Source organism: Microchirus variegatus, assembly GCF_963457635.1.
Source record: "Microchirus variegatus genome assembly, chromosome: 6".
NCBI lineage: Eukaryota > Metazoa > Chordata > Actinopteri > Pleuronectiformes > Soleidae > Microchirus > Microchirus variegatus.
In genome coordinates this window covers 18,286,952-18,313,519 of record NC_139807.1, presented here as the reverse complement: position 1 = coordinate 18,313,519, position 26,568 = coordinate 18,286,952, and the positions used below count along the sequence as shown (strand labels likewise).

General features: G+C 39.2%; 3 protein-coding genes across 4 annotated transcripts; 1 reads left to right on the top strand and 2 right to left on the bottom strand.

Moving 5' to 3' along the window:
* Positions 1 to 2,280: 2,280 nt before the first annotated feature.
* pfdn6 (prefoldin subunit 6) lies at positions 2,281 to 6,142 on the bottom strand. The gene is made up of 4 exons (XM_083891337.1): positions 5,987 to 6,142; positions 5,734 to 5,804; positions 5,477 to 5,601; positions 2,281 to 2,569 (listed from the first exon to the last, which is right to left on the bottom strand). The coding sequence occupies exons 1-4, from the start codon at positions 6,048 to 6,050 to the stop codon at positions 2,449 to 2,451; spliced, it is 381 nt and encodes a 126-aa protein (XP_083747463.1). The 5' UTR covers positions 6,051 to 6,142; the 3' UTR covers positions 2,281 to 2,448.
* Positions 6,143 to 6,706: 564 nt separating this feature from the next.
* mmgt1 (membrane magnesium transporter 1) lies at positions 6,707 to 9,544 on the top strand. Its single transcript, XM_083891593.1, has 4 exons — positions 6,707 to 6,818; positions 7,099 to 7,151; positions 8,038 to 8,141; positions 9,277 to 9,544. The coding sequence occupies exons 1-4, from the start codon at positions 6,740 to 6,742 to the stop codon at positions 9,431 to 9,433; spliced, it is 393 nt and encodes a 130-aa protein (XP_083747719.1). The 5' UTR covers positions 6,707 to 6,739; the 3' UTR covers positions 9,434 to 9,544.
* Positions 9,545 to 13,962: 4,418 nt separating this feature from the next.
* ints6l (integrator complex subunit 6 like) lies at positions 13,963 to 25,668 on the bottom strand (the record flags this gene model as incomplete). Of its 2 annotated transcripts, none has more annotated exons than XM_083891829.1 (18): positions 25,436 to 25,668; positions 25,238 to 25,315; positions 22,334 to 22,483; positions 20,310 to 20,399; positions 19,961 to 20,144; positions 19,720 to 19,848; positions 18,902 to 19,065; positions 18,396 to 18,548; positions 18,172 to 18,304; positions 17,607 to 17,701; positions 17,402 to 17,512; positions 16,936 to 17,151; positions 16,702 to 16,828; positions 16,342 to 16,484; positions 15,999 to 16,230; positions 15,044 to 15,424; positions 14,532 to 14,625; positions 13,963 to 14,065 (listed from the first exon to the last, which is right to left on the bottom strand). In XM_083891829.1, the coding sequence occupies exons 1-18, from the start codon at positions 25,544 to 25,546 to the stop codon at positions 13,963 to 13,965; spliced, it is 2,694 nt and encodes an 897-aa protein (XP_083747955.1). In that variant the 5' UTR covers positions 25,547 to 25,668. The 2 variants fall into 2 exon arrangements, with proteins under 2 accessions (XP_083747955.1, XP_083747956.1); XM_083891830.1 differs by having other exon boundaries at positions 15,044 to 15,421.
* Between the last annotated feature and the right edge of the window lie 900 nt (positions 25,669 to 26,568).

Here is a 26,568-nt window from a genome sequence, read left to right as displayed (position 1 = left end):
CGATCATTCACACACTGTCCAGCTTCCAGACTACATCCAATATACAAAGCACATTTCAGGACACTTTCTTTCCCTTAGAGTAGAGTCACGTAAATCATTACAATGTGCAGTCAAATGTAAACACTCTCAAATCCAAGTCAAGTGTTCTAAGTCCTGTTTATTTGTATATGTCATCAGTTATGTTATCAAATGTGCCTCTGTTGCCCTAGTGGTTCTGATCTTTTTCTTCTTTTTTGGTTGGGCAATTATAGCAACCTTACTGATGAGACCAATAAAAGCATTTGATGAATGAAAGCACATTTTCTGTCTGATTAAATAAAGCTATATAATGCAACCCTGTTATTGTGGTAAACTGCATTAATCTCTTGGTTTGGTCCAGCCTGCACATTCCCTCAGAGTCTGTATCAAAGGAGGTGTTAGTCCCGCTGAGCTGCTCCTGGTCAGGATGCTTCTATTGTGCGCCTTTAAGTTAAAACCCCCTGGTGAAAAGGCTACAGGACTAAGTAAATCAATTAAAATTGGAATCAGATTAAGGAAGCATCCGTCTCAATGGAGTTTAATTTGGCATATAGTGGCATATTTGTATTGTCAGTTTAAAACGGATGCTTGGTTCACTGCGGATGTGTCTGCTTAGCTTTCAATTTTGTTTACTGTAAACAAAAGCACGCGGAAACGTGTGTATGTCTCATGGTGACTGAAGACTGACCTCTAACATGGCCAAACTTTTCAACCCGCGGTGTTTTCTTTTACCACATCAGCGCGAACATCGTGGACGCACTTAAATCACCGTTTGGCCTCATCGATAAACATTGGATCACTTCCCACGCGCCAAATCGCGATATGACATCCACGTAGTTCCCATTTACACCTGTAATTATTTAACGTGTGTGTGAACAGTGTCAGTCTCTGGTTTGGTCAGTCAGTTACGAGTCAAAAAAATAACTTGCGATGCTTTCATTTGACTTCCACTTAACTTCAGATGTAAAGTCACATTTGTTTGTTTTTTCCAAGAAAAAAAAGTAAGACAACGTGTGGCCACGCGTCGGCCAGTTTTACGACAACAACTGGTCTTTACTGTAAAAACACGGCACCTCAGGGTGTTAATGGTTTTGCTGCCTCGTACCCACGCGCCAGAGGTGACAGGTTCGCGCGCTGCAGGTCTACATCTGTGTTGTCACTTGTTGTATCCACATAACACAGGTTATAAAACATTTCCAGGTGACCTACTGACCGAAGTAGTTGACTACAGCACTGTTTTCTTTTTTAACTCAAAGGTGTGTTGATTTCATGTTACTCTAAAAGAAAATATATAATTATAACAGCTTTTACTTTGAAACACCTGCATTTTTAACATTGTACTTCATAAATTAAAAAAGCAAACAGAAAAAATAGTCAGGCAAATATTATTTCGTGAATAAGATGTCAAATTATAGTTATTATTTACTTGCATCTGAGAGAATTTCCATGAGCCACTTCAAATGTGTGTATAAAAAGGTGAATTAAATTTATTTGCCAAATAAATAACAATAACATTGTTTTCTCGTTTTTATGATAGGTGGTCAAATAAATTTGGCCATCGAGTAAAAAAATATATAATAGATAGTAATAAAACTGTTATCTGAAGAATGTACCTAACCTTTGCGACTATATTACCAATATACCTTTTTATAGGCATGAGTGAGGACATTCCTTGCCGTGATGCATTTCCCACAGGCCCTTCTTATTTTAACCATCCCAGCTAAATGCATAATCCAGTCCCTTCTCCCTAATCCAAACCTAATGCTGCCATAAAACTGAAGAAAAGCATTTAGCAACTCCCCTTAAACCACCTCAACTAAAAGCATAACTGAAGTCTGCCTCTGTAATTTGTTCTCATGTATTACTTTACAGTGTAAGAAACTTACTTGCCCCCAAAATTGTCAGCAAACATAAACTGCTTCCACTAAATGTAAATTTAACAATTAGGTTAAGTAAGTTTCCATTCTTAGAATACTTTGTTTTTGATTATTCATGTTGCCTAAATCCTCCACTGGTGGTAAATGGCGGGGAAATCCATCTAAGTGAACAATGCTCCACTGCTGAGGCCCTTTTCACTGCTGAGCTGTGGGGCGGATCGGTGATAGAACAACATCTGCTCTGGTGGTCACAGGGCCTGCCTCTGTGATTAAAGCAAATGTTAAACAGTAGGACACACACACACATGCACACACGCACACTCTCAGTTCAAAAGAAGTGCTACTCACAATTAAAACTAAAAGAAAACTTTTGACCTTTAATGAAAAACATTTTTTAATTAATAACAAGAGAAAGGTCACAGTAAACTGCAAAGTAATGACAGGATACAAGCAGAATTCACTCAACCCCATGAAGTAGATTTACACTAAAATCAGACTATTCTCTTCTACTTTCTGCAGTGTGTGGGAGCATTTGTGCAGCTTCATCACCCGGTCAGGCTTTGCCGGCAGCGACGCCCTGAGCTTTCTGAAACTCCTGCTGTAAACTGGATAAGAGTTCTCGCTGTTGGTCAGATTTCTTCTCCAAGTCTTTCAGGAGTGTCTCATACCTGTGACTGAAGACAGAAGCAAAATCAACACATTGTTAATTTCACGTACACACAATAACACACAGTTGTATAGATGTTTATTTCTAATATTTACATCCTAGTGTGACTCAAGGATAATCCATTTTTTTTTTCATTAATGAAAATGCAACAATTGCACAAACTAAACTACATACTGGGACTTTTATTAAAAACACAAGGCACCAATATGGTGATAAATGTCAGATAATAAAAGACTGTTCTTCAGTGAAAGTTGAGGAAATCATTAATTGTAGTATTAAATTTCATCATGAGCAGAAAACAATAAAAAAAAACATCTCTTGTGCTTTTATGCAATGCAGACACATACAAAACAATATACATATTCAACATTTGTTATATTGACACATAAGAATATCATATTTTGAAATGTTATTGAATTATTGCCCACTGCCAACCTCAAGTACCACAAATTAACCATAGCTTAACCAGATTTACATTTGACTTTCTCCCATAATCATGGCGTAAAACACAAATAAAAGACATTTTGTCCAGAATAAATCCTGTGTATATAAACACCTGAGCACACCAACACATCCACTACCACATCTAAGCTATTGATAAGTATTCAACTATAAGAATGTATACTCCAGTTTCTCCTAATGATGTTCTCTTGATTTTCAGAACACAGGGATTCACAATTTTTCATTCAAGGCCAAACTCTGACCAGGACTGGTCTTTTTGGCCATTATTGATGTAATCTATATAAAGATGTAGAGTCGTATATCCTAGAATAAGGTCACAATGAGTTCAGCAAGTGTGCATGGAGCACAGGATATTAAATAAACTGCATGTTGACAATCTTAAGAACCTGGAAATACTATATCTTTTTCCTCTTTGTCTGATGTTATTGGAAGAACCACACAATGATAACTTGTGACTTAACTGCAGTCCAGTTACACAATATATATACTGCTGTAAACTCCCTCTTCTTCGGTCAGGTAACTTCCGCCAGTTTCCCTCATTAAATTGAACAGCACCACCGCGAGGAAACATGAAGTAACGACTCCCGGCGAGTAAAACTGTCAGGGACCGTTTATTTTAGAACACCTTAATTCATTAAATAAAATATTGATATTTGCGCCAGTGAATCTAGTATCATATTGCACGAGGAAGGACAACAATATATCATCAAATTGATATTTTGACCCACCTTTATAGAAATTGAATATACCTGGTGTAATAAACCTTTGTCGCAGCAGATATTTGTCGTTGTATTTTATGGTCACGATAGCATTGCTAAAACAACAAAACTAATGGTGGCCTAAGGCTTTTGCACAGTACACATTTATAAGTGCTATTATTATTATTACCATCATCTACATTAATTATTACCAGTCTTTGCAACATGTATACGTACTGCATGTCTTGCATTATTAGTACTAATGTGTAAGCTGATATCACAGTGAAGATATATTTTTTTCAGATAGAGTGGTCCTGTTGCACATATATGTTAGTTATGGAGGTCTACTTACATACATGAACTTGTTTTTATAGTCAAAAACCTCCTAGTTGCTGTAAACGAGCCTATGGAAATCTCTCCCTACTGACGTTGTCCACAGTTGCGCTATTTCAGACTGAAATCTTACACCCAGAAGACACAGTGTGTTGTGATTGGCCAGCCAGCGTAGAGCCTTCCCAACTGTCTTGTGATTGACCAATACCCGGACATCACATAAATAGCACAGCAGCTCACAGAAGCGCAGCTCCCCCCTCTGGAATGGTGGATGCACTGCTACTCATTTTCAAAACATTGTTTTAACAATGTTTAAAAATATTTTTGTCATGACTCCCCACCGCAGTCCCTTTTATGACTTTGACCCGGAGTCAGACCCAGAGTCAGAAGACACTGTCGCTCGTGAAACACCTCCACAACGGATGTTATTCTTTTTCTGCGGTTCAATGTACGCAACCAGATGTGCCCAGACTAGTGCCCTGCTGTTCAGGAGAAATGCTGTTTACTTGACCAGAAGGGAGATCTCGCTGAGCCCGAGATTACAATAAAACACAGCGTTCTCAGCCATGGCTGAACTGTTTGTTTCAAACATTCAGGGCTTCGTAAACAAGGTAATGACGCACATAATAAAAAACAGTGTTAATTGGAACTTCCAGTCTAGGTCCGACATACTTTTCCAAATGTGTAATAAAATATTAATTTCCCATGAAGAACAAATAAACAGCCCATAGCAATGACTCAGCTAAAATGCTATTGCTGAATTTGACCAGTCTCGGACCTATACCGATACAGAGTATCGTTAATGCTCATCCCTAATACATTTTCAATAAATTGTGCATTCTAATATGTAATGTAAATACATTTTGACAAAAGTCCTTCCACTTATCATACAACTTTGAAAGCATGAAGACATAAACATACAGAATGTAGATTTACAGAGAATATGGACATACATATACTGATGCTATTCTAGTGAATATCAAAGTGGCTAATTAGAGCTGCAACTAACGATTATTTTCGTAATCGATTAATCGGTCGATTATTTTCTCGAATAATCAATGAATCGTTCAGTCCATAAAATGTCCGAAAATTTTAACATCGATCAGTATTTGTCAAAGCTCGAAATCATGATGTTCTCTGAACCAAAATGGTTCAGTTTTAATTATTTCTTTGTTATGAGGAGGAAAGAAACCAAGAAAATATTAAGAAGCTAAAACAATAAGAAATCTTGTTTTAATAATGAAAAAAGCTTCAAACAAATTATCGATTATCAAAATAGTTGGCGATGAATTTAGTCATCGATTAATCGTTTCAGCTATACTAATTATAACTTATTGAGTATACCATACACATTTCTGAGATAAACGATGCAAAATGGGTTTTATGAGACTACAGACATTAACGTAACTTAAGTGACTCACATTTCTCCGTTAATATACTCCAATCTTTTGGCAACTGTGGCTTTGGCCTCATCTGGATCTTGCTTCACTAATACAGGACCAATAAGTTTATACACTGTGTTTGCGCTGTCCAGAATATCCAGCTCCTAGAAAGTGGGAGAGCGAATAAGATCACATCTTTAACATTACCTTAATGCAATACTTAATGGGCCAAAAACAAGCACAACATCAATAAAAATAATAATAACAATAACAATACTAACGAGATTTCAAATTACCTCTTTAACTATGTTGTTCTCTGTCAGCTGCGTCTCCAGCTTCTGTCTCGCTCCCATGCTCTTGCTTACATCTGAACAACAGACATGTTATATCATAAACAATTCAAAATACCCACTGCTGTAAACATAAATAAACATATTAATGTACAGGAAACATTAAACGCCGTATATATCATGTACGGCTAGCTGTCCTTATGTGGCCATGTAGCACGTTTACCCCAACATGGCACGATATCATTACAAAAACACATACCTTTCTGCATTTGTGTATATTTTTCTAATTCCGCTTTTAGTTTCTTTTGAATGGCTTCTGCCATGTTTGTATTCGCTCTAGTAGAAACTAGTAAATGAGTAAATATAACCAAGAGTAGTTAGCTGAGGGTGGTTCCACATGAAACGCTGCTTTAGCTAACCGGAAAGGATCGTGGAAAGAGCGGAAGTTTGCCGGTACCTTCAAAGTAAGAGACCTTACTTCTTCATGTCATTGTGGCTGACATTTGTTTATCCAGTGCATGAACAGCAATCAACAATCCTAATAACAACAATTATTTCAACAAGTCACAATTAACACAACTGTTTTATCCTGCCGGCTTCCTTTGGTGACAATTTGAATTGGATCGGTCAAAATATATGGATAAGTGTATCCAGAAACAATTATGCATTATGTTGTGCCCTGTTTTCATTCTTCTTCTTTAGTTTTTATTATTTTATGTTTTACTTTATTATTAATCGATTTAAATACTTGTATTATTAGTTAGTACAATTAATAATAATTAAGTAATGAGTGCAACTCAAAGATGAAAGAAAGAAAAAACCTAGTAAAGTTAACAGGTCTCAGAATATGATTCACAAAACACAACAAAAACAACCACTCGGTGTGTAAATCTAAATGAAATACGTTGCAAAGTTCGTCAGTCGGTGATGAATTCTGACACAGTCACGGTTGCGGCTGTTTACGACACTGTTTTACGGCAGTGCATTCAGTTCCTCATCGCTCTGGTGCAAGATGGCCTCGTCGTTTTGGAAAGGTGTTGTCGGCGTCGGACTGTTTGCTTTAGCTCACGCAGCTTTCTCAGCGGCACAGCGTGAGTATTAGAACGCGGGCTGAATGCATCTCTGCAACAGTTATTTTCTTCCCGGGTGGAGACTTTGCTCTCTGCTAATATTTTTAATAAAACGGCTAAATGGGCCTTTCGGCTACACAGTAAGCTAACCATATGCTATCGCTTTTTTGCTCATCTGACAAAGCTTCTGTTGTATCTGCACTTAGTGTTACAACACCACAGATATTAGTATGTGAAGGTTTGTGTGAACAGTATAATCTGAGTCCGTGTCACTTCAATCCGCTTTATTTTTCCCCATCAGATCGAGCGTACATGCGACTCACAGAGAAGGAGAACGAGACACTACCTATTGATGTGAGTGACTTTCGTCGTGGAAATGCACATTTGCTGCAATTCTGTTGAAACTGTGTTCAGTCTGTTTACATCTTTCTATTTTTTTCTGGATCATTTGTGATTTACCTATTTACCTCCACCCCCATGTTATCCAATAATCTCTTGTACTTATCCTATCAGATAATTTCCGTCATTTATCTTTACAGATTATTTATATTTACCTCCGCCCCTTTTCCACATCAGCTGACTCTGCTACATTTAAATTGTAAATAAATGACATTTATTTTAATTCAATACAGGTGCTATGACGGATTTATATTAAATTAAAATGAAAATACCACTAACAAAATCAAAATTTAAGATATAATATATAAGATCCCAAAAGCAAAAGAGATGTGCCAAACTGATACACTTTTCTTCTGTGCTTTTATTTTTTAGCTTTTGCTATTATTGCATCTTAATCTTCTCTTAAACATGTTCTAGGTGTATATATGTGCATATTTGCACTTTATGTTTGTTTGTGTGTGTATGTATTTGTTTATATTTTTGTTTGCTTTATATACAATTTTGAACCCTCTCACTCATCTACTAACACTTTATCCTCCACATGAGGGTCGCGGGGGGACACTGGTGTCAATCTGGGCTGACATAGGGCAAAATGCAGGTCACACCCTGGACAGGTCACCAGTCCATCACAGGGACACATAGAGACAAAGAAGCCTTCACTCTCACACTTGCACCTATGGTCAATTTAGAGTGTCCAATTTGCCTAATCCCCCAAATCTGCATGTTTTTGGACTGTTAATGGTATTTTTAATATTTGAACATTGGAAAGCATTTTGCATATATGCTTAAAGTGCTCTATTATTAAAAGTATTATAATTGTGTATCTTTCATTCTATTGCAGATTGTATTACAGACTCTGTTATCATTTGTGATGACCTGTTATGGTATTGCCCACATCGCTGGAGAGTTCAAAGACATGGATGCTTCCTCAGAGCTGAAAAACAAGTAGGTTAAATTTGCCTGCAGCACCAGAAATTCCCCTGATGCAGTGGTTGTTTATTACCTGTGCCACAGAGGGACACATTCAGCTCATGCACTGTGTTTATGACAATGTTACCTTGAATCAGGTCCCACAGACACACAATCGTCCCCCAGAGGCTGATATGCTGTGGCCTGAATGTTGTGATCAGTAGCTTCTTCAATAGTGTTATTGTTTTTTCACATGCAAGTTAGTGTTTAATGCGTTATTATATCATTTTGCACACAGGTTAATATAAAAATAAAAGACGTGGGGAAATGGTATTGTGTTTCTCAGTTGACACAATAGTGTCTGATTTGTTGCAGTTCAATGTGTACAATAATGTGCTCAACAAATGCACAACAAGGAGGCACTTTCTTTACTACAAAAACCAAAATGTGCTACACACACGTCTGCTCAACCAAACAAAAACAAACAAGCTCAACCATTCAGAGATGAAATGTATGAACACTAAATAAACACAGAGTACCCACAACTTATTCACCAGTAATGTCACAGTCACCAGAATTTAGAACACTACAAATAAGAAAACAGCCAAGTTAAAAGATTTTAACACACCACCAAAACAAAAAACAAATTATAATACATTTTTAGAAGCTAAAACTAGTAAATGAGGTGAACATATTCAGTGTATTATACAAATGTTTACTCGAATGACGATAAGATTTTTTTCTCTCTGTATGACTTTCTTTCACAAAGGCCACTTTACTGAACAGCACGTGTTTTAAATGGGTCCCATGTGAAGTCACAAATGTAGGAAGTCTGTTCTTTAAAACATCTAAAAGAGCTGTATGAGATAAATTACTGTATCGTAACATGTAGCTATTTACCTTCTACTGATAAAAACGAATGTTCAGATCTTCAACAAATTGTATTTGCTTAAGTTGCACAGGGTTCAAAACAGATGTTGCATTTACTGTCATGTTTAACAAAAGAGAAAAGTGCCAACATTAAAATGTTTGGGGGGCGAAACAAATACACCTGCTGCAGTCAGTTGGTGTCTAACATGTCATAACTGGCTTGCCGTCTTTTTGAAAGCAGCACCATATTTGTGTCCTGCCACTCTTTCACAACTTGCGTCTTTATTTTTTTTTTCTCCAGAACATTTGATACACTGAGGAACCACCCATCCTTTTACCTTTTCAATCACCGAGGTCGGGTGCTTTTCCGCTCGCCGGAGGAGGAACCCTCCTCTGCACGCAACCAGCAAGCTCTTCCCAACCCCATACGACTACGCAAGCTGGAGCATTTGCACTGAGACTGGCCTTTTCCTTCCTGTAACACTATCTACGTCAGATAAGATTTGTTTTTGTTAGACAGAGGGGGCAAAGTGAGAATCCATCTTCCTCTTCTTTTCTATGTTATTAACTCATGCTGTCCAAACTTGCATCTGCCCATAGAAGCGGTCACTACCATGTTCAACACTGACTGTGCCAACCCTTGAGTTTTTCAAGCAGATTTGTTTGTACATACAGTATGAAAATGCTTTGGAGTCTTAAGATGCTCAGACATGTTCCTCTTCTGTCTCCTCTGAACTGAAGTGGGATATTGCTGTTCTTTGTATATCCTACATGTGAGGGGCATAAAAGCGCCTGTTGAGTTTCTGTTTCATTTCAACCACACATCACAGTTGTTTAGCTAAAAAGAAGTGTTTTGTTATATGAACTGAGGACACTTTTACTTCCTTGTTGATTTCCTAGAAGCATAAAGGCTCATCTGTACAACCTGTATGCAATAAAGCGGTTTGCCACAGGAAATCAGTCTAAGTTTAGAGACGTGACCAGAAAACATCAGACAGCCGTTCTTCTGATACTGTGAACAACGAGGCAAAGCTGAACATAAATGGTACATTCGTTTGGGTGAAGTTCATTTTCTCTTCATTTTGCATTTTGTTAGGATTTAAGAGATCATTTTTAATTTAATAAAAGGCGTACTGATTTTACAAGCTGTGTCGGTATCCATTTTGTTATTTCACCTCTGAGCTCAGGGTGAAATGATAACTTTTAACTTGAGTATGTTTCAGTGTGTGAAAATTAGTGGCCTCCAATGGTGGGACTGCAGATGATATCAAATGGAGGATTTTTACTGCTTTACCCAAGACTGTCGGAGGGTATTACGGTGGCCTGCAAGTACCAGAAAGGATCTTGTTCTTTAAATAGTGAAATACTCGCTGTGGGTGGTTTGTCCATTCAAGCTGCTGCAGAAACATGCCAACATAAGCAAGGCCTCCGTCTAATGTACATAGAAAATAGGTTGGTATTTGTATTCCAAGGTTATGTGTTGTATGTTCAGTTTCTGCCAATAAACCCTCTAAAATGTTCCACACTGGATCTTTAAATGCCTGGACCACAAACTATAGAACTGTAAAAACATCAACAATGCATTGAATTCACTCACTGACTTCTGACATTTTGTTTCAGTCAATGTTCAACATTTTGACATAAATACCTATGGTATCACATGAAAGCACTAAAAACTGCACGTGTTCATGAAGTGTAAGGGTCACCTTGCAGCTTTAGTGCTGCATCACTAAAAAAGCATTCCATCTAATCAAAAGACATGCAGTGGTTCATGTTGGCCTGTAGGTGTCAGCAGAAACTAAACCTTTTTCTGAGCGTTCAGGCGGCCTCACATGCTTGTTACAAATAACAGTTAACAGTATATTTCATGGAGATATTTGTGGTTAGTTCTAAATAGAAGTTATTTCTGGTGGATTTATATGAAGGTTAAAATGCTGCCTTTATTTCAAGGTGGTTAATGTTTTCTATATTGTGCAGAATACAGAGAAAATCTGCTGTTATTGAGGTTGGAAGGTTTAGTAAATTGGTTGTAATTGGTCGTGTGGTTCCAGTTGGTCAGTGCGTCACGGTAAATCAGAGGCAGTCATGAGATTAGGATAACTGTTTGTTTGTTGTTTTCTTGGGAGCACCGATGACCTTTCCTTTTCATCTTAGACGACGTACATATACTTGGGTATACAAACCTCCACACACACTGCAGACAGTGACCCTGGGCTGTAAACACACATAGTTGTCGTTGATGCAGTCATAGTCTGTGCACTCAGCTGTGGCTGAGAGCAAAACCTCTACAGGTGTGTCTGACATAAGAGGTTGAGTTATAAAAACTGTATATCATCAGATTCAGTTAACACATACCTAGTTGATGAATTTGGAGATAAATAAAATATAAATATATACAATTATTTTTTAAATAAAGTGAGGAAGCAGTTGCATGTGGATGCAAAGGTAGAACTTTCCAGCAGATATGGAGCATCGCCAATGCATCATCAAATCTTTTTCACCAAAGCACAGTTATATGTTAACCTCTATTTCCTCTCTTTTAAACTGTAACTGATCATCAGTGCGGAAATCAAACTTCATAAAGACACTCGAGTTGTTGAAGTTGAAGTCTGGACAGTTAGATTTGTGTCAATATTTTAAAACAAACAAATAAAATACAATATTTTTGAATGATTAAATCGATATTTTATTTGCATTTTGTGTATTTTGAGGTTAATTTTGTTTTGCTTGCATCGTGAAAATTGTTGTTTGAAAATATTGACACAAATCTATTTCCATGTAAAGGCTGCTGGGTGGAAATAAACACAGTGACACACTGACAGATTTTTTGTAGAAAAAAAGGTTTATAAAATTTATTTTACACTTTGTATACATATTTAACAGCTTACAAAATTGGCTTTAAACATGTTTTTCCCCAAAATAGTTCTTATACTCTGAAATAAACAAATTCACAAAAATAATCTATCTTCCTTATGAACAGTCAAAAGTAGTGTACAGCGGTCGTAAAAACAATGAGAACAAAGGAGGAGGAGGAGGAGGAGGAGGAGGAGGAGGAGGAGGAGTGCTCACTGAGGCTCGAGTAGAGCGCAGCAGAGGGCAGAGGATCAAAATGTTGCACGTCAACAATGCATGATCGTCCACTGGGCACGGACACATGCAGAAACTCCTCTGAATCAAGTTTTGATTGTGGGAGACAATGGAGTGTTTGTTGTGCTGATAAGGAGGAAGAGATGGTGTGTGTGTGTGTGTGTGTGTGTGTGTGTGTGTGTGTGTGTGTGTGTGTGTGTGTGTGTGCGTGTGCGTGTGTGTGTGTGTGTGTGTGGTTGCAGCTGCATTCACTGAACCCATGTTGTATTGCTTTACGGCAGGTACTGTAGGAGGACGCTGATGCTCAGTCACTTAAACCAGTAAACACTTCTGCCATCTGTGTTTTCACGGATGTGATGAGTCCGTTTACAGTCCAACACACTGATGCATAACAAAGACACGTAATACTTCTATATACTATATCAGTTTCAGCTTTACAAATCTCTGTCTGTATGACCTCAATACAACTGTGATTTAGAGACAAAATGGGCCCAGTGTGAAAGTGACTTAACCAGAAGGCAGGTGTGTGGGCGAGTACACACACACACACACACACGCCTGTATTTAAGGGTGAGCAACATGGCAGTTGTGGTGTGAGGTGAGAGAAGTTTGACAACCACTCAACACTTAGCTTTTATAAAGGGATCATTGTATATACAGTAATTATGTATCTTCCTTTTCTTCTTGTGTTTGTTTTGATGTCATGTGAGGCCACTCCTGCTGCTGCTGCTGCTGGATGTGGAGTCAGTTTTTAAGGAAGCTGCCTTTGACCCCACTCTCTAAAACTTTCTGTCTTGTGTGCCATAATTTGTACTTAAGAGTTATTGTTCTCCTGCTGTTGTTTGTGCGTTGTTTGTCTGGCAGCCTGTACATATAACTCTTGCGCTCTTCCGTCTTGCTGTTATTGTGTGATTGACTGCATGTAGTTTACAAAATGTCCCATGTTATGCTTTAATGTGGTGACTGTTGTACACTGATGTGTTTTTTTCTCTCCCTTTTTTGAATATGTGCTGCTGTTCTTCATGCTCTTTTTTAAATGTGAATGACTAGTTAAATAAAGGTTGATTCAAATCTGGAAACACAAATTTCCACCAGGATATTTTGTCTGACTTCTCAACTGAAGTTTCAGAAAAGTGTCAATATATCACAATAGACAGTAAACTGCTACTGCAACATAAAATGACGTACTCACAGCCTGTCTCCATGTTGCCCACCTTCAATGTTAATGAATACAAACATTATCCTATGAGAACTGGATTATCCCAGTGAACATTTTACGTAACACTATCAACATCTGTGCATTATTTATGCAGATATAACACTAAAATCAGAGGGGTAACCGACTGGAACAGGTTTCTCCTGTTAGCCTTTCAGCAACATTAACTTATTTACTATTAAAAAAAAAAAAAAAAAAAGGTTTTCAGTCTTACACTTTTCAGACCAGCTGAACAAATGTCTGTCTTTGAAGAATATAGGAATCATCCATCATTTGCACTCTACCATTAACTGAGCTGTCAGCTTATTGTGTGTCTGTTTAACATAGTCATTATGTGTGTGTCTTTTGAACAATGTGCTGATACAGACAAAAGCCATATATGGTTTAAGGCATCAGTCAATATGAAGAGGATTATTTTTAAAGTCTCTTTAGTCTGGTGCACTGGATCTACACTGAAGGCCCCTCCTCCAGCTAAACCCCTTATGCTCCACCTCTAACAGGATGTGATGTCAGAGCACAGGGACAGTAGGAGCATCTGCTTTCAGTGCATTCTTCTTTTTTTATGCCTCCACTTCCTCAGTTGGTCTTTTTTGAGGCTGCACAATGTGGACATCTCTGTTCCAGTGGTGATATTCAGCAGTGAATGACACGCACTTCAGTCACAAATCAAAGATGTCTTTGTCACTATCTGCCATGATCGTTGGGGAGCTGCAGGGACGTTGCATTCTTCAGCTCCAAGTCAGCAAGGGCCAACTCCAGCTGCTCGATCAGTACCCTCTTCTTGAACCTGGCACAGATGCAAAAGAAATTAGAGGAAGCAGGGACTAAAATAGGTAAAAGTAATTATGCTTAAGTCAAGGGAACAAGCTTGCAGAAATAAGTCAGGGGAGATTTATCAAGGTGAACCTGCTTTAAGAAGCAAAAGAGGTTCTGAGTCAAAGACAGGATGAAAAAAAAATCATACACTTCCACTTTATCCTATAAGGAAACTAGGGAACCTGGATCTACAACATATTGTATCTGTTTGTGGATAATAATATGCATGATTTGTTTGTAACTATTGTAATTACCTGCATCCATTCTAAAGAGAAAAAAAAAAGCTCCATCTTGTTATATTGCCAATATAAAAGTTAATGGGTTCTTTCTTGGGTCATCCATTACCCACACTTCAACCAAAGGTCTTATTATTGCATAAAACATCACAAAACAGACAGACATGACACAAAAAAACCTCCTTGGCAGAAGCTTCTTACCTGACGGCCTCTTTGATAGCGTGTTGAATGAAGTACCTTTGAACGTTAAGTGGCCCTTTCACCTGCTGCAGTAGCGACAGTATGGCCTCATAATCTGAGAGGAAGAGCACAGACGCAGTGGGAGATGAAAACATTGAAATGATGAAAAATGTTTCCAACATATCTAGCAAACAAGACGTAACACTGCAATGCATAACTTTTAAATATAGACAAGGGTTAGGGAATGCTTAGATATTGTGTCGCCTGGCAACATTTCTAAGCTGCACACAGGCTGTGATTTGTTTTAGGTCGAGACAGATGAAGGGAACAGTGACACTGTGCTAGTAAAGTGAGACAGGCCGCAAACAACTGAGTTTTTCTTGACAAAAACACAAATACACATAATATTACATCATATCTGTTCACAAACACGAAACAGAGCAACAACAGCGAAATAAATCACCAATAGTTACGCACTGCAGCTTTAAATCAAATGTACTGCAACGTGATACACTGCATTGGCTCACACTCACTTCGCCCAGGCTTGCGGACCTCCTTTATGACCCGCGTCCTCAACTCGGCTTGGCTTCCATCTAGTGGTGCTATGAAAACGGTCTCGAGCACGGCATCGTCGGCCTCAGAGCCGTCAAGCTGGCTCTGTGGACTGAGCCGTTCACAGTTGTGTTTCTCCTCCTGCGGCTCCTCGTTCAGACAGTCCTCCACTTGTCTCTCCTCCGTCATGTTGACATCCTCTCCCTCGTCTACTGGTCCAACGCTGGCTTCCTCCTCAAGGGTTAGCGAAGCTGGGTTATCAACTACAGAGTCCATCTCAGTGGGCCAGACTTCCCCAGATTCAGGCCCAAGAACCCCGTCACCATTGCTGTCAGGGATCACCACATTGTTGCCATCAACTACTGCAGGGGAAACAACAACAGCAATCATAGTCAGATTAACATTGTTAGGCAGTGGCCCCCCATTGCTGATAAAAACTCCTAATGAATTTTAATTTGCAGAATCAACAGCGAGAAAACAGAGGAAAAGGACACGTCAACATCCCCACTGGTCTTTCTTCAACACAGCCATGTTTCACTAAAGTTCTGTGTAATATACTAATGTCTCAGGAACAAGGGCCCGCAACCCTCATGTGGAGGATAAAGCGGTAGACAATGAAATATATGAGGTCAACAAGTGTGTCATGAGCAGCCAACACCAGCAGACCTTCTTACCAACTTCCTGGACATTGTCAAACACACAACTGGTAAAAGAACAGCACTTTACACTCTTAAGAACATTTGCATCAAAGGTTCAGTGTGTAACTGAATATATGGATAAATGTTTGAAACAGTGTACAAATCACTTTTCATAGCCTTAGAATAAGCCTTTTGTACATTAGGCAACAGGCTTGCTTTAATAGAGTAAGCCATTTTGCACCAACATGAGTCCTGCATTTATGCTTACAACACAAATGTAATTTGTGTATAGTCTTACCTTTGTTCACTGGAATGGGTTTGATGAGGTTCTGCTGCTCCTGAACACCGGCTGGAATCTTTCCCACTGGCACATGGTTGGTGTTTCCTGGTGGTGTCTGTGGCCGCCGCAGCAGCGGGGACATACTTCGCCTTCTCTTCACAGTAGAACCCGAGTTGGAATCGATGGAATTTCCTCTCTTCTTGTTTTGAGGACCTGCGACAAACTCATCAGCCTCGTCGATCATCATGCCCTTAAAACAAACAAGCCACAGATCGGGACATTGAGGGATGAAACATGCTGATTTATGAGGGAAAAACATTGCGTATGGTATTATTTTTGGACCAGCCAGCGTTTTTGTTACCTTCTTATCCTGTTTGAAAGGATTCCCAAATGTGTGCAGACGTTTTGGTTGGTCTGGGTCAATTTCCCTCAGAGGAGATGGCATCATTTTTAGGTACTCCTGGTAGTTTCCCATCTGAGCTACTGGAATGCTGTGTAGATAATCTAACAACCACAGGATGTTTTAACATAGGTTTTAATAATATACTGACCTAATGGTTTTTGTTTTGAGTTATTTGGTGGTTTGAGTAAGTATCCTTAATGTAGTCATACACACTACAGTGTGTTCTTGAAGAAATAATTAAACATAAATATTTTTGCACATAGTACTATATATATATTTTACATTGTGTTATGATAGCAATTGTCAAACATATCACACCTTCATCTTGTCCTCGAATCAGTTTCTGTGACGTCCGTAATAAATTAGAGCGCATGCGGGTGAGCTGATCCAAAAGGTTCCGTCTTGGGACGTCATAGGCATTTCGATAAGCTTGAGGTTTTACATCCTGTGAACATATCAGTATATGAAGTCAGAGGAAAAAGCACCACTCATTGCAAAACTCACCCATCCACATTAAGTGTGTCACAGTTTTCAGAAGTGTCCTAAATCTACCTTGTTGAGCAGGGCAATCTGGAAGCCAGCAAACTCTTTGAAATTGACGTCAACCAGTCGAAGAGGCCCTTCCCCAGTGATTCCCTGCAGCAACTGCTTGAAATCTCGTCGATGGGCCAGTGAGAGAGAACTGGAGTGGTTCTTCACCTTTATGCCAGTTTCTTGTGGAGCTTTTTTCCCCACAGACACTATAAAACGGTCTGATTCAATCTTCGCCTTCATTGCAATAAAAAAGGAGGAAAAATTCAAAAGGGAAATTGGTTATTGGTAGGAAACTGTATATGGATGTATTTGAAACAATATAACTTATACTTGTATTAACATCTCTAGCCATGACAGAAAATAGCTTGTCTTCAGTCAAATCAATTACAACTAATGGAAACACTAAGTGAGTATCACAGCTTGATCTTTTTTTCCATTCTACCTACTACACCTGTCACACAACATAGAAATAAGGAGTCCTTACCTGTTGACTGAGCTTCTTTAAATACGAGATGACACTGTAACTCAGGCCACAGTCCATTGTGTCTGATATGAGATTAGGAGCGCCCATCATCCTCAATGCCTTTTTTAAGGGCTGTTAGATAAAAGCAAGGAAAAAAATTAGACCATAATTGCAAGTACAACAACCAACAAGTACCAAGTAACCAAGTAACATAGCTTTATTTTACCAAGAGGAAGTATGGAGGCATTGTCTTCAGGTACATCTCTAAGGCCTGCCGCCACTTGAGGTTTGGTTTGAGTTTGTGCACTTTAAACAAATCATCTAAGAGAAGAAAAACAAGAGAAGGGCGTTTGAGGAAAAACTAATATTTCCGTGACAGTGACCAGTCAGCTGTCAATCTGTAGCTCTTCCAGCTTCTGCAATACTAACAGAATATACAAACAGCCCAGGAAAAGCACTGAAAATATTCATCCGTGTTAATATATCATTATCAAAAAATATTCTGCATTATATGATTAAAAAATAACACTTTAGTAAAGTGAGATGGCTGCAAACAGATTGGAGTATGATCGAAAACACACAGAAGCTCCACTGCTCAAAAAAACCTCATAATTCACGAGTTTCAATGGATAAATGCTTTTTCTCCCTGCACAAATAATGATACCTACTTTGTTTCTGTTCACGAAAACCAAACAGAGACAGATTAACAACAGCAACAGCAACAACAATCACAAAAGAAAACATTGCAGATGAAGAAGATCTGTAGATGAAATCAGGTTTGACCATCTTACCGAGCAGAGGGAGAAGGACTGGGTAGTTGTAAGGCATGACAAACAGGTTGACACAGGTGAGAGTGGTGCTGGCTTTAAGGTAGCCAAATGGATGCCCCAGGTCAGTTTGCTTCCCGCTGCTGTTAACGAACACCTAAAGACAACAAAGGAAAACGCAGCTTGTAGATCTCTTCTTGTAGAACTGCCGAACACAAGTGACAGTAAAAACAAGTAGGTGCTCCTACCTGCCAGCACATGTGTGGAGATTTCCTTTCTAGAATGAACTGAGTGAGCGGAGAGGGCTCCAGCTCATACTTGTCAAAGGGAAGTTTGTCAATCACCATGGGCTCACAGTCCACGCAAGAGAAACGCACCATTGGATGAGCAGAGCGAGGTGGCTGAGAACAGAAGATGGAGACAGTAAAAGCTGTCAGACGGCACTATTCGTGGTAGAGACCCATGTGATAAATATGGATCAGCAGCACAGATATGAAGATCTATATGTTGAAAACACTGGCTGTAAATCTTGTGACAGACGGAGAAGATTACAAACAAAAGAGATAAAGAGGAAAATAAAAGAGACAGAGTGAAAGTAAAAGAGTTTAAGTCTGTGCAACCTCTGCTATATTTAGAAAGACATAAAGATAAAATGACAAAAGAAGAATAATGATGTTCTGACAAGAGTCAAATTGATGTACATATTCATGCAGTACTGAACAGGTGAGGTATTTCTAAGAGTCTGTCAGCTCACCAGCGTAGGAGAATTCTGGTCCGGCCAGAAGGACTCTGGTATGGGCCAGTGTCCGACTGGCACTCCTGTCTTTGGGTTCGGCCGCACATAGATGAGTTTGTGACAACTGTGCCACGGCTGAGGACTGAAGGAAGACACAGGACGACTTGGTTCCACTGCGTTATCTGGAAAACAAAAGTAGGTTTTCCTCTGTCAGATTATAAATAAATACAAACAAATTAATGGAACTATAAGGGAAACAACTGTTGAACAAGGTGTCTAAAAAGCAAATTGAAATTGATATCAATTGATATCAATGGCAGTGTTTGGTCACCCAGCAACATTTGCACGCTGCACACTGGAAGTGATTATTTTGACGTCATGACAGACGGAGGCGATAACAGCAACAAAGCACTAGTGAAGAGCAAATGGTTGACATACCTCGTAGAGATACCAGCAGTGTTTTGGTTTTTACTCAGAATTCCTCATGGGGGTGACAGATGTTACACACTGGGACTTAAAGAAACACAACATGCTGTCTTGTCCTTAACAACTTAAATGACGTGCAACTAATCTCGGTGCTTTTCATTACATAGCTTTTTTTGTTTCATGCCTCTCTATACGCACTCGGTTCTGCTTTCAATGTGATGAACCTCTTCTGCTTTTAATGCCATGTGTCTTATCTCTGACTGTATGAAATGTACTGAGATGATGCACCCGACTTCTTTCAGACGGCCTTCATGGATTAATTCATGTTTGATTCACTGTGCTCAAGAGTTTTTAAAACATTTCGTGCATGCCAGGTACAAACGTCAAAGTGGTTATTTCCAGTCACTTACCTTCCCCAATGAGAGGCGGATCTGGCCCTGTCTTCTCAAAATTAATCACCACGCCGCTTTGAACTTTTTGGACCAGAGATTCCAGACACTGGTTCAACATCCTCTGTGTCCGTACACAGTATGATCGCCCTGAGAAGAAAAGGAAGCACATGTATAGTAGGATGACTATAACAGAGTGATTTAAAGAGTATAAACACACAGTGAAAACATTCTGGTGCCAAACTAAAGGAAAATGTCAAACCTCCAGTGACTTCACACATCTGGGTGATAGCGGACTCATCCGTGGGGACGCTACCGAGCTGCTCATTATCTGGTGCTGCTGCTCCTGGCAGCCTCAGCACCAACGCAAACAGACGCTGGTCCCAACGAAAAGGCTCTTTGGTTAGTTCACTGCCTGACAGAGGGGAGTTCAGAGGCAGGTGCAGCTGCACAACAGACAGGAGAGCAGTTAACATTCCTGAGGTCGTCACCATTAAACTAACTAACACACTCTGTCATTAAACCACAGGAAATACTTGGATAATCATAGAATAAAACAGTATCAGTGGGTAGAGTACATAGTGGTGCTAACATATTTTTAATGGCCTCACCTCATCTGGCACCCCAGAGCTGTGTGTGAGCTTGTTCCCATCAGTAATAGTGATGATCAAAGATGGCTCGAGGAAGAAGGGGTTACGTCCCTGAGAGGGAAACGATAACAGTCAGCAATTAAAACCCAGTACGAGCAAACAGTGACCCTATTTCCCTCTCACAAGCACAACATCCTTTCTCTGTGCTCAAGAGAGGACCATATTTATTCTGGTGTCTCAGAAAGCATGCACAGTTAAACACAACATGTGTTCACAGCAAAAGCAGAATACTAAATAATCACCACAGTAATGAGCATCACTCTCATGAGCCGCTGGATACACCAGCTGAAATATTTTGACAGGTATTGCGATTACGATTTGTTTTACAAACTGATTTTTTTAACACCATAACACAATTAAAGGACCAGTGTGTAGGATTTAGTGGCATCTGGGGGTGGAGTTTCTATACTGAAACCCACTGAATGAATCCTTGTACAAAAAAGCAGACATCAACAACAAAGAGATGCCCCTCAGATCGTTTTAAATTGCAATTTAGCTTTGAAAACAATTCATTCCTTTCCCTCCACAAACTTAAATTAAATGATACATTTCTTGAGAAAATAAGATTCCAAAATCAATACACATCACATGTAGGTCAGTCTGACATGAGACAGTGGTGCAGAGTGTTTTTAAAGTTAACTGCTACAGCTGCTAATAATGAAATAAAAACAATCAGGCCAAGTAGGAAATCAAGTGTTTTTTTGTTTTAGTTTTGCCAGCTCAGTGTTCACTGGGCTAGTGCTGCAATAAAATAAAATAAAAATGCTGAGCCAAAATGAATAAAGCCTTTAAAAATAGGACACAGCGAAAATGCGAGTCTTCATATTAAAATGCTTCAAATGAAAGTGAAAAACGTCTTTTCAAAACTCTGGATTACAGAAAACACTGACCAATCCTTTCTATAAAAAAATAATCAAAATGTTTTTGATTGGATTTTTCTCCCACCCCTAAAGCACAGTTTCTCTTTTACAAATTACACAAATAGACTCAGCAGTCCTACAGTGTACTGGTGATGGAACATTAATGGATACCATTGACCACATATTTTAATCACCTTATCAGCATGTATACACCATTTCAAATGTATCTAATGTTATGTAATACATGGGTTATTATGTTTTTTGATCAACAAATCAATATTTTAAGTCACACAATTCTTTCAAACATATACTACTGTGCAAAAAGCCTGGGCCACCATTAGATTTGTTGTTTCAGCAACACTGTAATGATTCAACTGGAAAAAGTCCAGCACATTCTGACTCCATACGGATACATTTTTACTGAAAGTGATTACATTTCTTCTTCAAGATCGAAAAGAACATTGTGACTCTGGCCCTCATTTCTAATGTAGGTTCACTCCTACTTGACACACATGCGGGCAATCACCACAATCAACTCCCATCTGTTAGGACGGAGCAATGAATCAAGGGTAAAAAATTGAATATACCAATACAAAAAATAATCTAACAGAAGTAAAGTCAAGGTTTTAACATCAGTTAAAAACCTGTTTTTTCTGTTGTTGTTTTTCATTAAAAATAAATTGCAGAAAAAAACAGCTTCTACAGGTTTAAGTGTCTAGTATTTAGTGTGACCTAGGCTTACACTTGAACAATAACACAACCCTGGCTTTCTTACAACTGGAAACCTAATTAACGTTACCAGTAAAACCTACTCTCTGTTTGTCCAATGTGTCATGTCGACAAATATCTGCTGTGAAAATGTTATATTACGCAAGTTTTAACACATATCTGAGCATTACATACACATGTTGTATGAGTTTAACTGATTGCTAATATATAAGAAACAACTTCCAGTCACATCAATCCGATCCACACATTAAAACATAAAAACAACAAAGCTGGTGCTGCCCAGACACTTTTGCACAGCATAGTATATTAAAATATTCTACAGTAATTCTATTCTCTCATAGCAACATGTGAGACAGCTGCCAGAGAAATACATAATAGGATTCCACGGTCAAATACCTGTCCATAGTTGTCAATGCCTGAGACGAGGCGGTTGAGGTTAAGCAGGTCAAAGGCTGTGCGAAGCGCGTGACCTAGAGTGGTCAGACCAAATGCCTGCAGGTTCTTCAGCTCACACATGAAGGTTGCATGGTTCTCCTTCCAGCCTGCCTGAAATACACATGTCAAAAGATGGATGAATACAAAGCACAGCAAATAAACCTCCAGCACAGTGGCAGAGGAGGTGAAAAGCCACAAACCAGAACAGCTCCAGTTACACAGCAAAACAGACATGGTTTAGTTCAGTGACAAGGAAAAACAAGATTGTTGTCAAACATATGCCTGCCACCTTTTGGTAATCGGAATTTTAAAAAATTATAAAGTCCAATGATTCTGGGAAACATTCCATAAAACCATTAAATGATTTAAGGGCATGTCAGGCTCTGAAAATGGAAGATATACTATTATGGAAATTCAGACCCACATTTAAGCTGCATCATGCTGAGTAAAAAAAAGTGTCACATTCCATACAGGACAAGCATCCTGAAATATACGTCCCACTGCTGCCGTGTCTTCTGTGATGGAGACCTCCTCCCACAGGAGAGGATGTGGGCGTGTATCTGCTCTGACTTTTCTCCAGCGAGGTCAAGTACCTTACTGCTGCAGCTTCACGCTTAATCTAAGGATGACCTGCAAGCTTACCACTTCCTTTACTGGGAGGGGTTGCAGGGCTGAATACACAGAATGGGAAAAGAAGAACAGCAGAGCAATGTAATGTGTTTGCTCTGGATCAGGCCAGTGGGTGGACTTCTGGATTATCATGGGATATCATTACAAAGCCATGATCGGAGTGGAAAGTGCAGGGTGTTAAATGAATGACATCAGAGCAAAATATGATGCACTCGTACGAACAAACTCTCTGAGCCGCTGAAGCAAAAACTCAAGTGGAAACACACACTCATGGGGGCAGTCGCAAAGACACAGACCAGACAGACTCAAGCAGAAATGTAAGGCTTAGCTTGCATTCAATAATTCAGTCGACAGAACATTTGTGTTTTCTTCCTGCCCGACCTCTTATCTCTCCCTCTACATCAACAATTTACAGCCTATGTAACTGTGCAATCAGAATATCCCCATTCAGTATAACCTTGTCCTTTCATCATAATCCTCAGTGCACAAAGCAGGCAGAGACAACAAAGGAGAAGCCAATGAGGACAAAGAGAGGAAGAGCAGGAGGAAGAGAAGTTAATGACAGAATTTACGACAAGGAAGAAACACCTTTTTTATTAATAAAAAAAAAAAGGGGCACCTTAGTTATGCTATCTGAGAAATGAGATTTTGCATTTTTTGGCCAAGTTGTTAAGCACATGACAGAGGGACGTGGTGAATAGCAAAAGGTCAGTGACTACATTATAAAACAGTTACAATCTGCAAGAACCACTCAACGACATCTGTTTTACTAATATAATAAAAAAGCATAATGTAATACAATGACAATGCCATAGATCCTTTGAGGAAGTGCTGAGACTCGGAGATGCAATAAAATGCCAGATATAGCCTGCGTTTGTTTGTTTTTATTCCTGCACAGATTTTAACATCTGCACTAAGCAAGACTATACATATATTACTAATCAATAATTAACACGTATAATCTAGATTAAGTTAAAGATATACTGTGTATAAGAAACACTAACAACCGACCGGTGTAATTATCCACGTAAATCATAGGGATACGATTGTGTGTACACAAGTGCACACATTCACAAACATATAGATACAGCTAATATATAGATTTAATAATTTGCCATTTTCTAAAGTGCTTGTAAGATAAAATAATTGCATTCATAATGCAAGGGCATATAACTGTGTAGTATATAACATGGTAATTCATAGTCTCTGGCTCTTTAAAAAGCTGCAGCAGATGTGTAGGTGCAGCAAAGTACTGAACGTGAAATGTCAAGGTTACAAACAAACAAATAGGAACTATGATTACAAGCAACTTTTAACTTGCACTATACCTTCAGGCATGCATTATACCTCTGTAAATTCACTGTCCATTGATGAAATCAAAAAAATTAATAAATATAAAAGGAAATAAAGGTAATCTTTATGCATAAATAGTATTATTCACATGGGGCAAAGGAAAGTGGGAATCTTGTGTTGCAAGTGGTTTGTAGATATTGTTAGGCAAACCAGGACATTTGTAATTGTGACAGAGCATCATCCTCTGAGGCAGATCGAAGACTTCAGGTGATGACATGATTTAATTGTATTGGGTAAGAGGAGCTCAGAGAGAGATGTGTGTGTAGCTGGTCATACAACAAGTCAACAGATTGGTATAGTAGCTTGCTGACTTGAAGCCCATGAAAAACAAATATTGCAGTGATTCACATTGTGCCTGGATGTGTGTGCGTGTAGTGTTTGTATTGCATTTCATATTGTTTTTGTAGTATTGGCATGGTAAAAGAATATCATATTATTTATGATTTCCAATTTCTTATATCAAACTCACATAAATATTACAAAAAAAAATCTGGGTGAACAGGGCTTATCAACTTTCAGACCACATTGGCCAATAGTAAGACGGCGATTACATTAGGGGCGGAGTATAAAATGATTGACATGTTCTTTGACCAATCGTGACGCCGTATGGACGAAAAAAGGGCGACGACATTGGCGATAATAAATCTCCCCGCCTCCATCTCAACGCCCGAGACTTTTCTCAACACAAAAGCAAAATGTCCGCTGGATGTTCGGAGGTCGTACATCTCCGGGTCTGCGGGTATTTGGAGCAAAAAAATGCCGTTTTTTCGCCACGGAGAAGCCGCCCAACACTGACTACACACCAGAAGGACAATAAAATCTCACTGACAGAGAAAAACGTTCGACTTGTCAAATGTAAAAACTGTATCATTTGCTAATTACCTTCACTCCGTATGGGGGATCATCGAATGTAACTAGCATGTACCTGTCGCCTCTACTAGCCGGGTCTCGGGCACGCAGCTGTCAAAAAAAGAAAACCAAAACAACATATATTAATTTCGACCGACCGTGCTCAAGGAGCCCTGTGCACGCCAAGGGTGCACATTCTTCTGAGTAAGTCGGGGTAAAATCATTCTTTACCTTCATAAAGACCTCAACCGCGCCTTTAGCAACGTCCAGATACGTCGTACCCAAATAAGTGCGCTGATTCATAGAGGCGGACGTGTCTAACAGGAAAAGTAAAATAGGCATTTTAGATGTAAAGCCGCGGTGGTATGCTTTTCTAAAATAACCGTTATCCACATATGACCTATAGTGCGGCCAAACAGCTCACACATGTGTGTGTATATTTGTTATAATAAGCCCCCCCCTCCCTCCAGAAGAGGGCCGTTGCCTCTGCCCTCTCTCCGTCTGCCTATCTAGAGCTCTGCCCGGACTCGCGCTCTTCAACTTCTGCTCCTAACACCGAGGACCGCCCCTCCGCCTCAGCTGTGACGCCATTGGCTGAAAACCATTAGTGTTTCCCCCTCATTTAAATGAGTCTATAATGAGGTCGCGGTGGCTCGCGCATGCTGTGTGTGTACGTCTCCTCCGCCAACCCTGCACACTTGTAAACACGTCAGGCTTTATATGATGGTGTCTTCTGCTGCTGTTGTTAATAATAAAGACACAGATATTTCTTTAAGACGGAGACTGGGAGCCACGGAGAGCAGCTTGTCACCGGTTTGTGATTGCGGTTGTGTATATGCATAATCAGCTTTAACGGCAGCGTGCATTCATGATGTTGCATTACTGCCATCGTCCTGACTTAGAAAACTCTTGCACTCCCACATTCACACCATGTGAGGTACTTTATACTGACAGCGGGGATGGTGCAGCAAGTTGTGTCCTTTCATATGCATGTGACGTCATTAAAGTGGTTTGGAATCAACGTCTTTCACAAGAAGAGCAATAAACCTCAGGAACAAAGACGGAGAAAGAAAGATTAAGAGTAGCTGAGGACATAAATCAAATTTATACAAGGTCACTGAAATTAAGGTATGGATTTTTCAACACATTTTCAACCTTAAAGTGTGTATTTTTCAGCTGTAACCCATCTGTAATTTAAAATGTTCTTCTGCAGACCTTGGTCATAACAAGTGGTTACTTTTGCTACTGGATATTTTCATTATTTGATCATTTCCTTACATATATAGTCATGAAATAGAGTAGCCGAAAATAGGTCACTGTCACTTATCTATAGCCTGTTTCTACATGTTTGCTTGAACTTCATT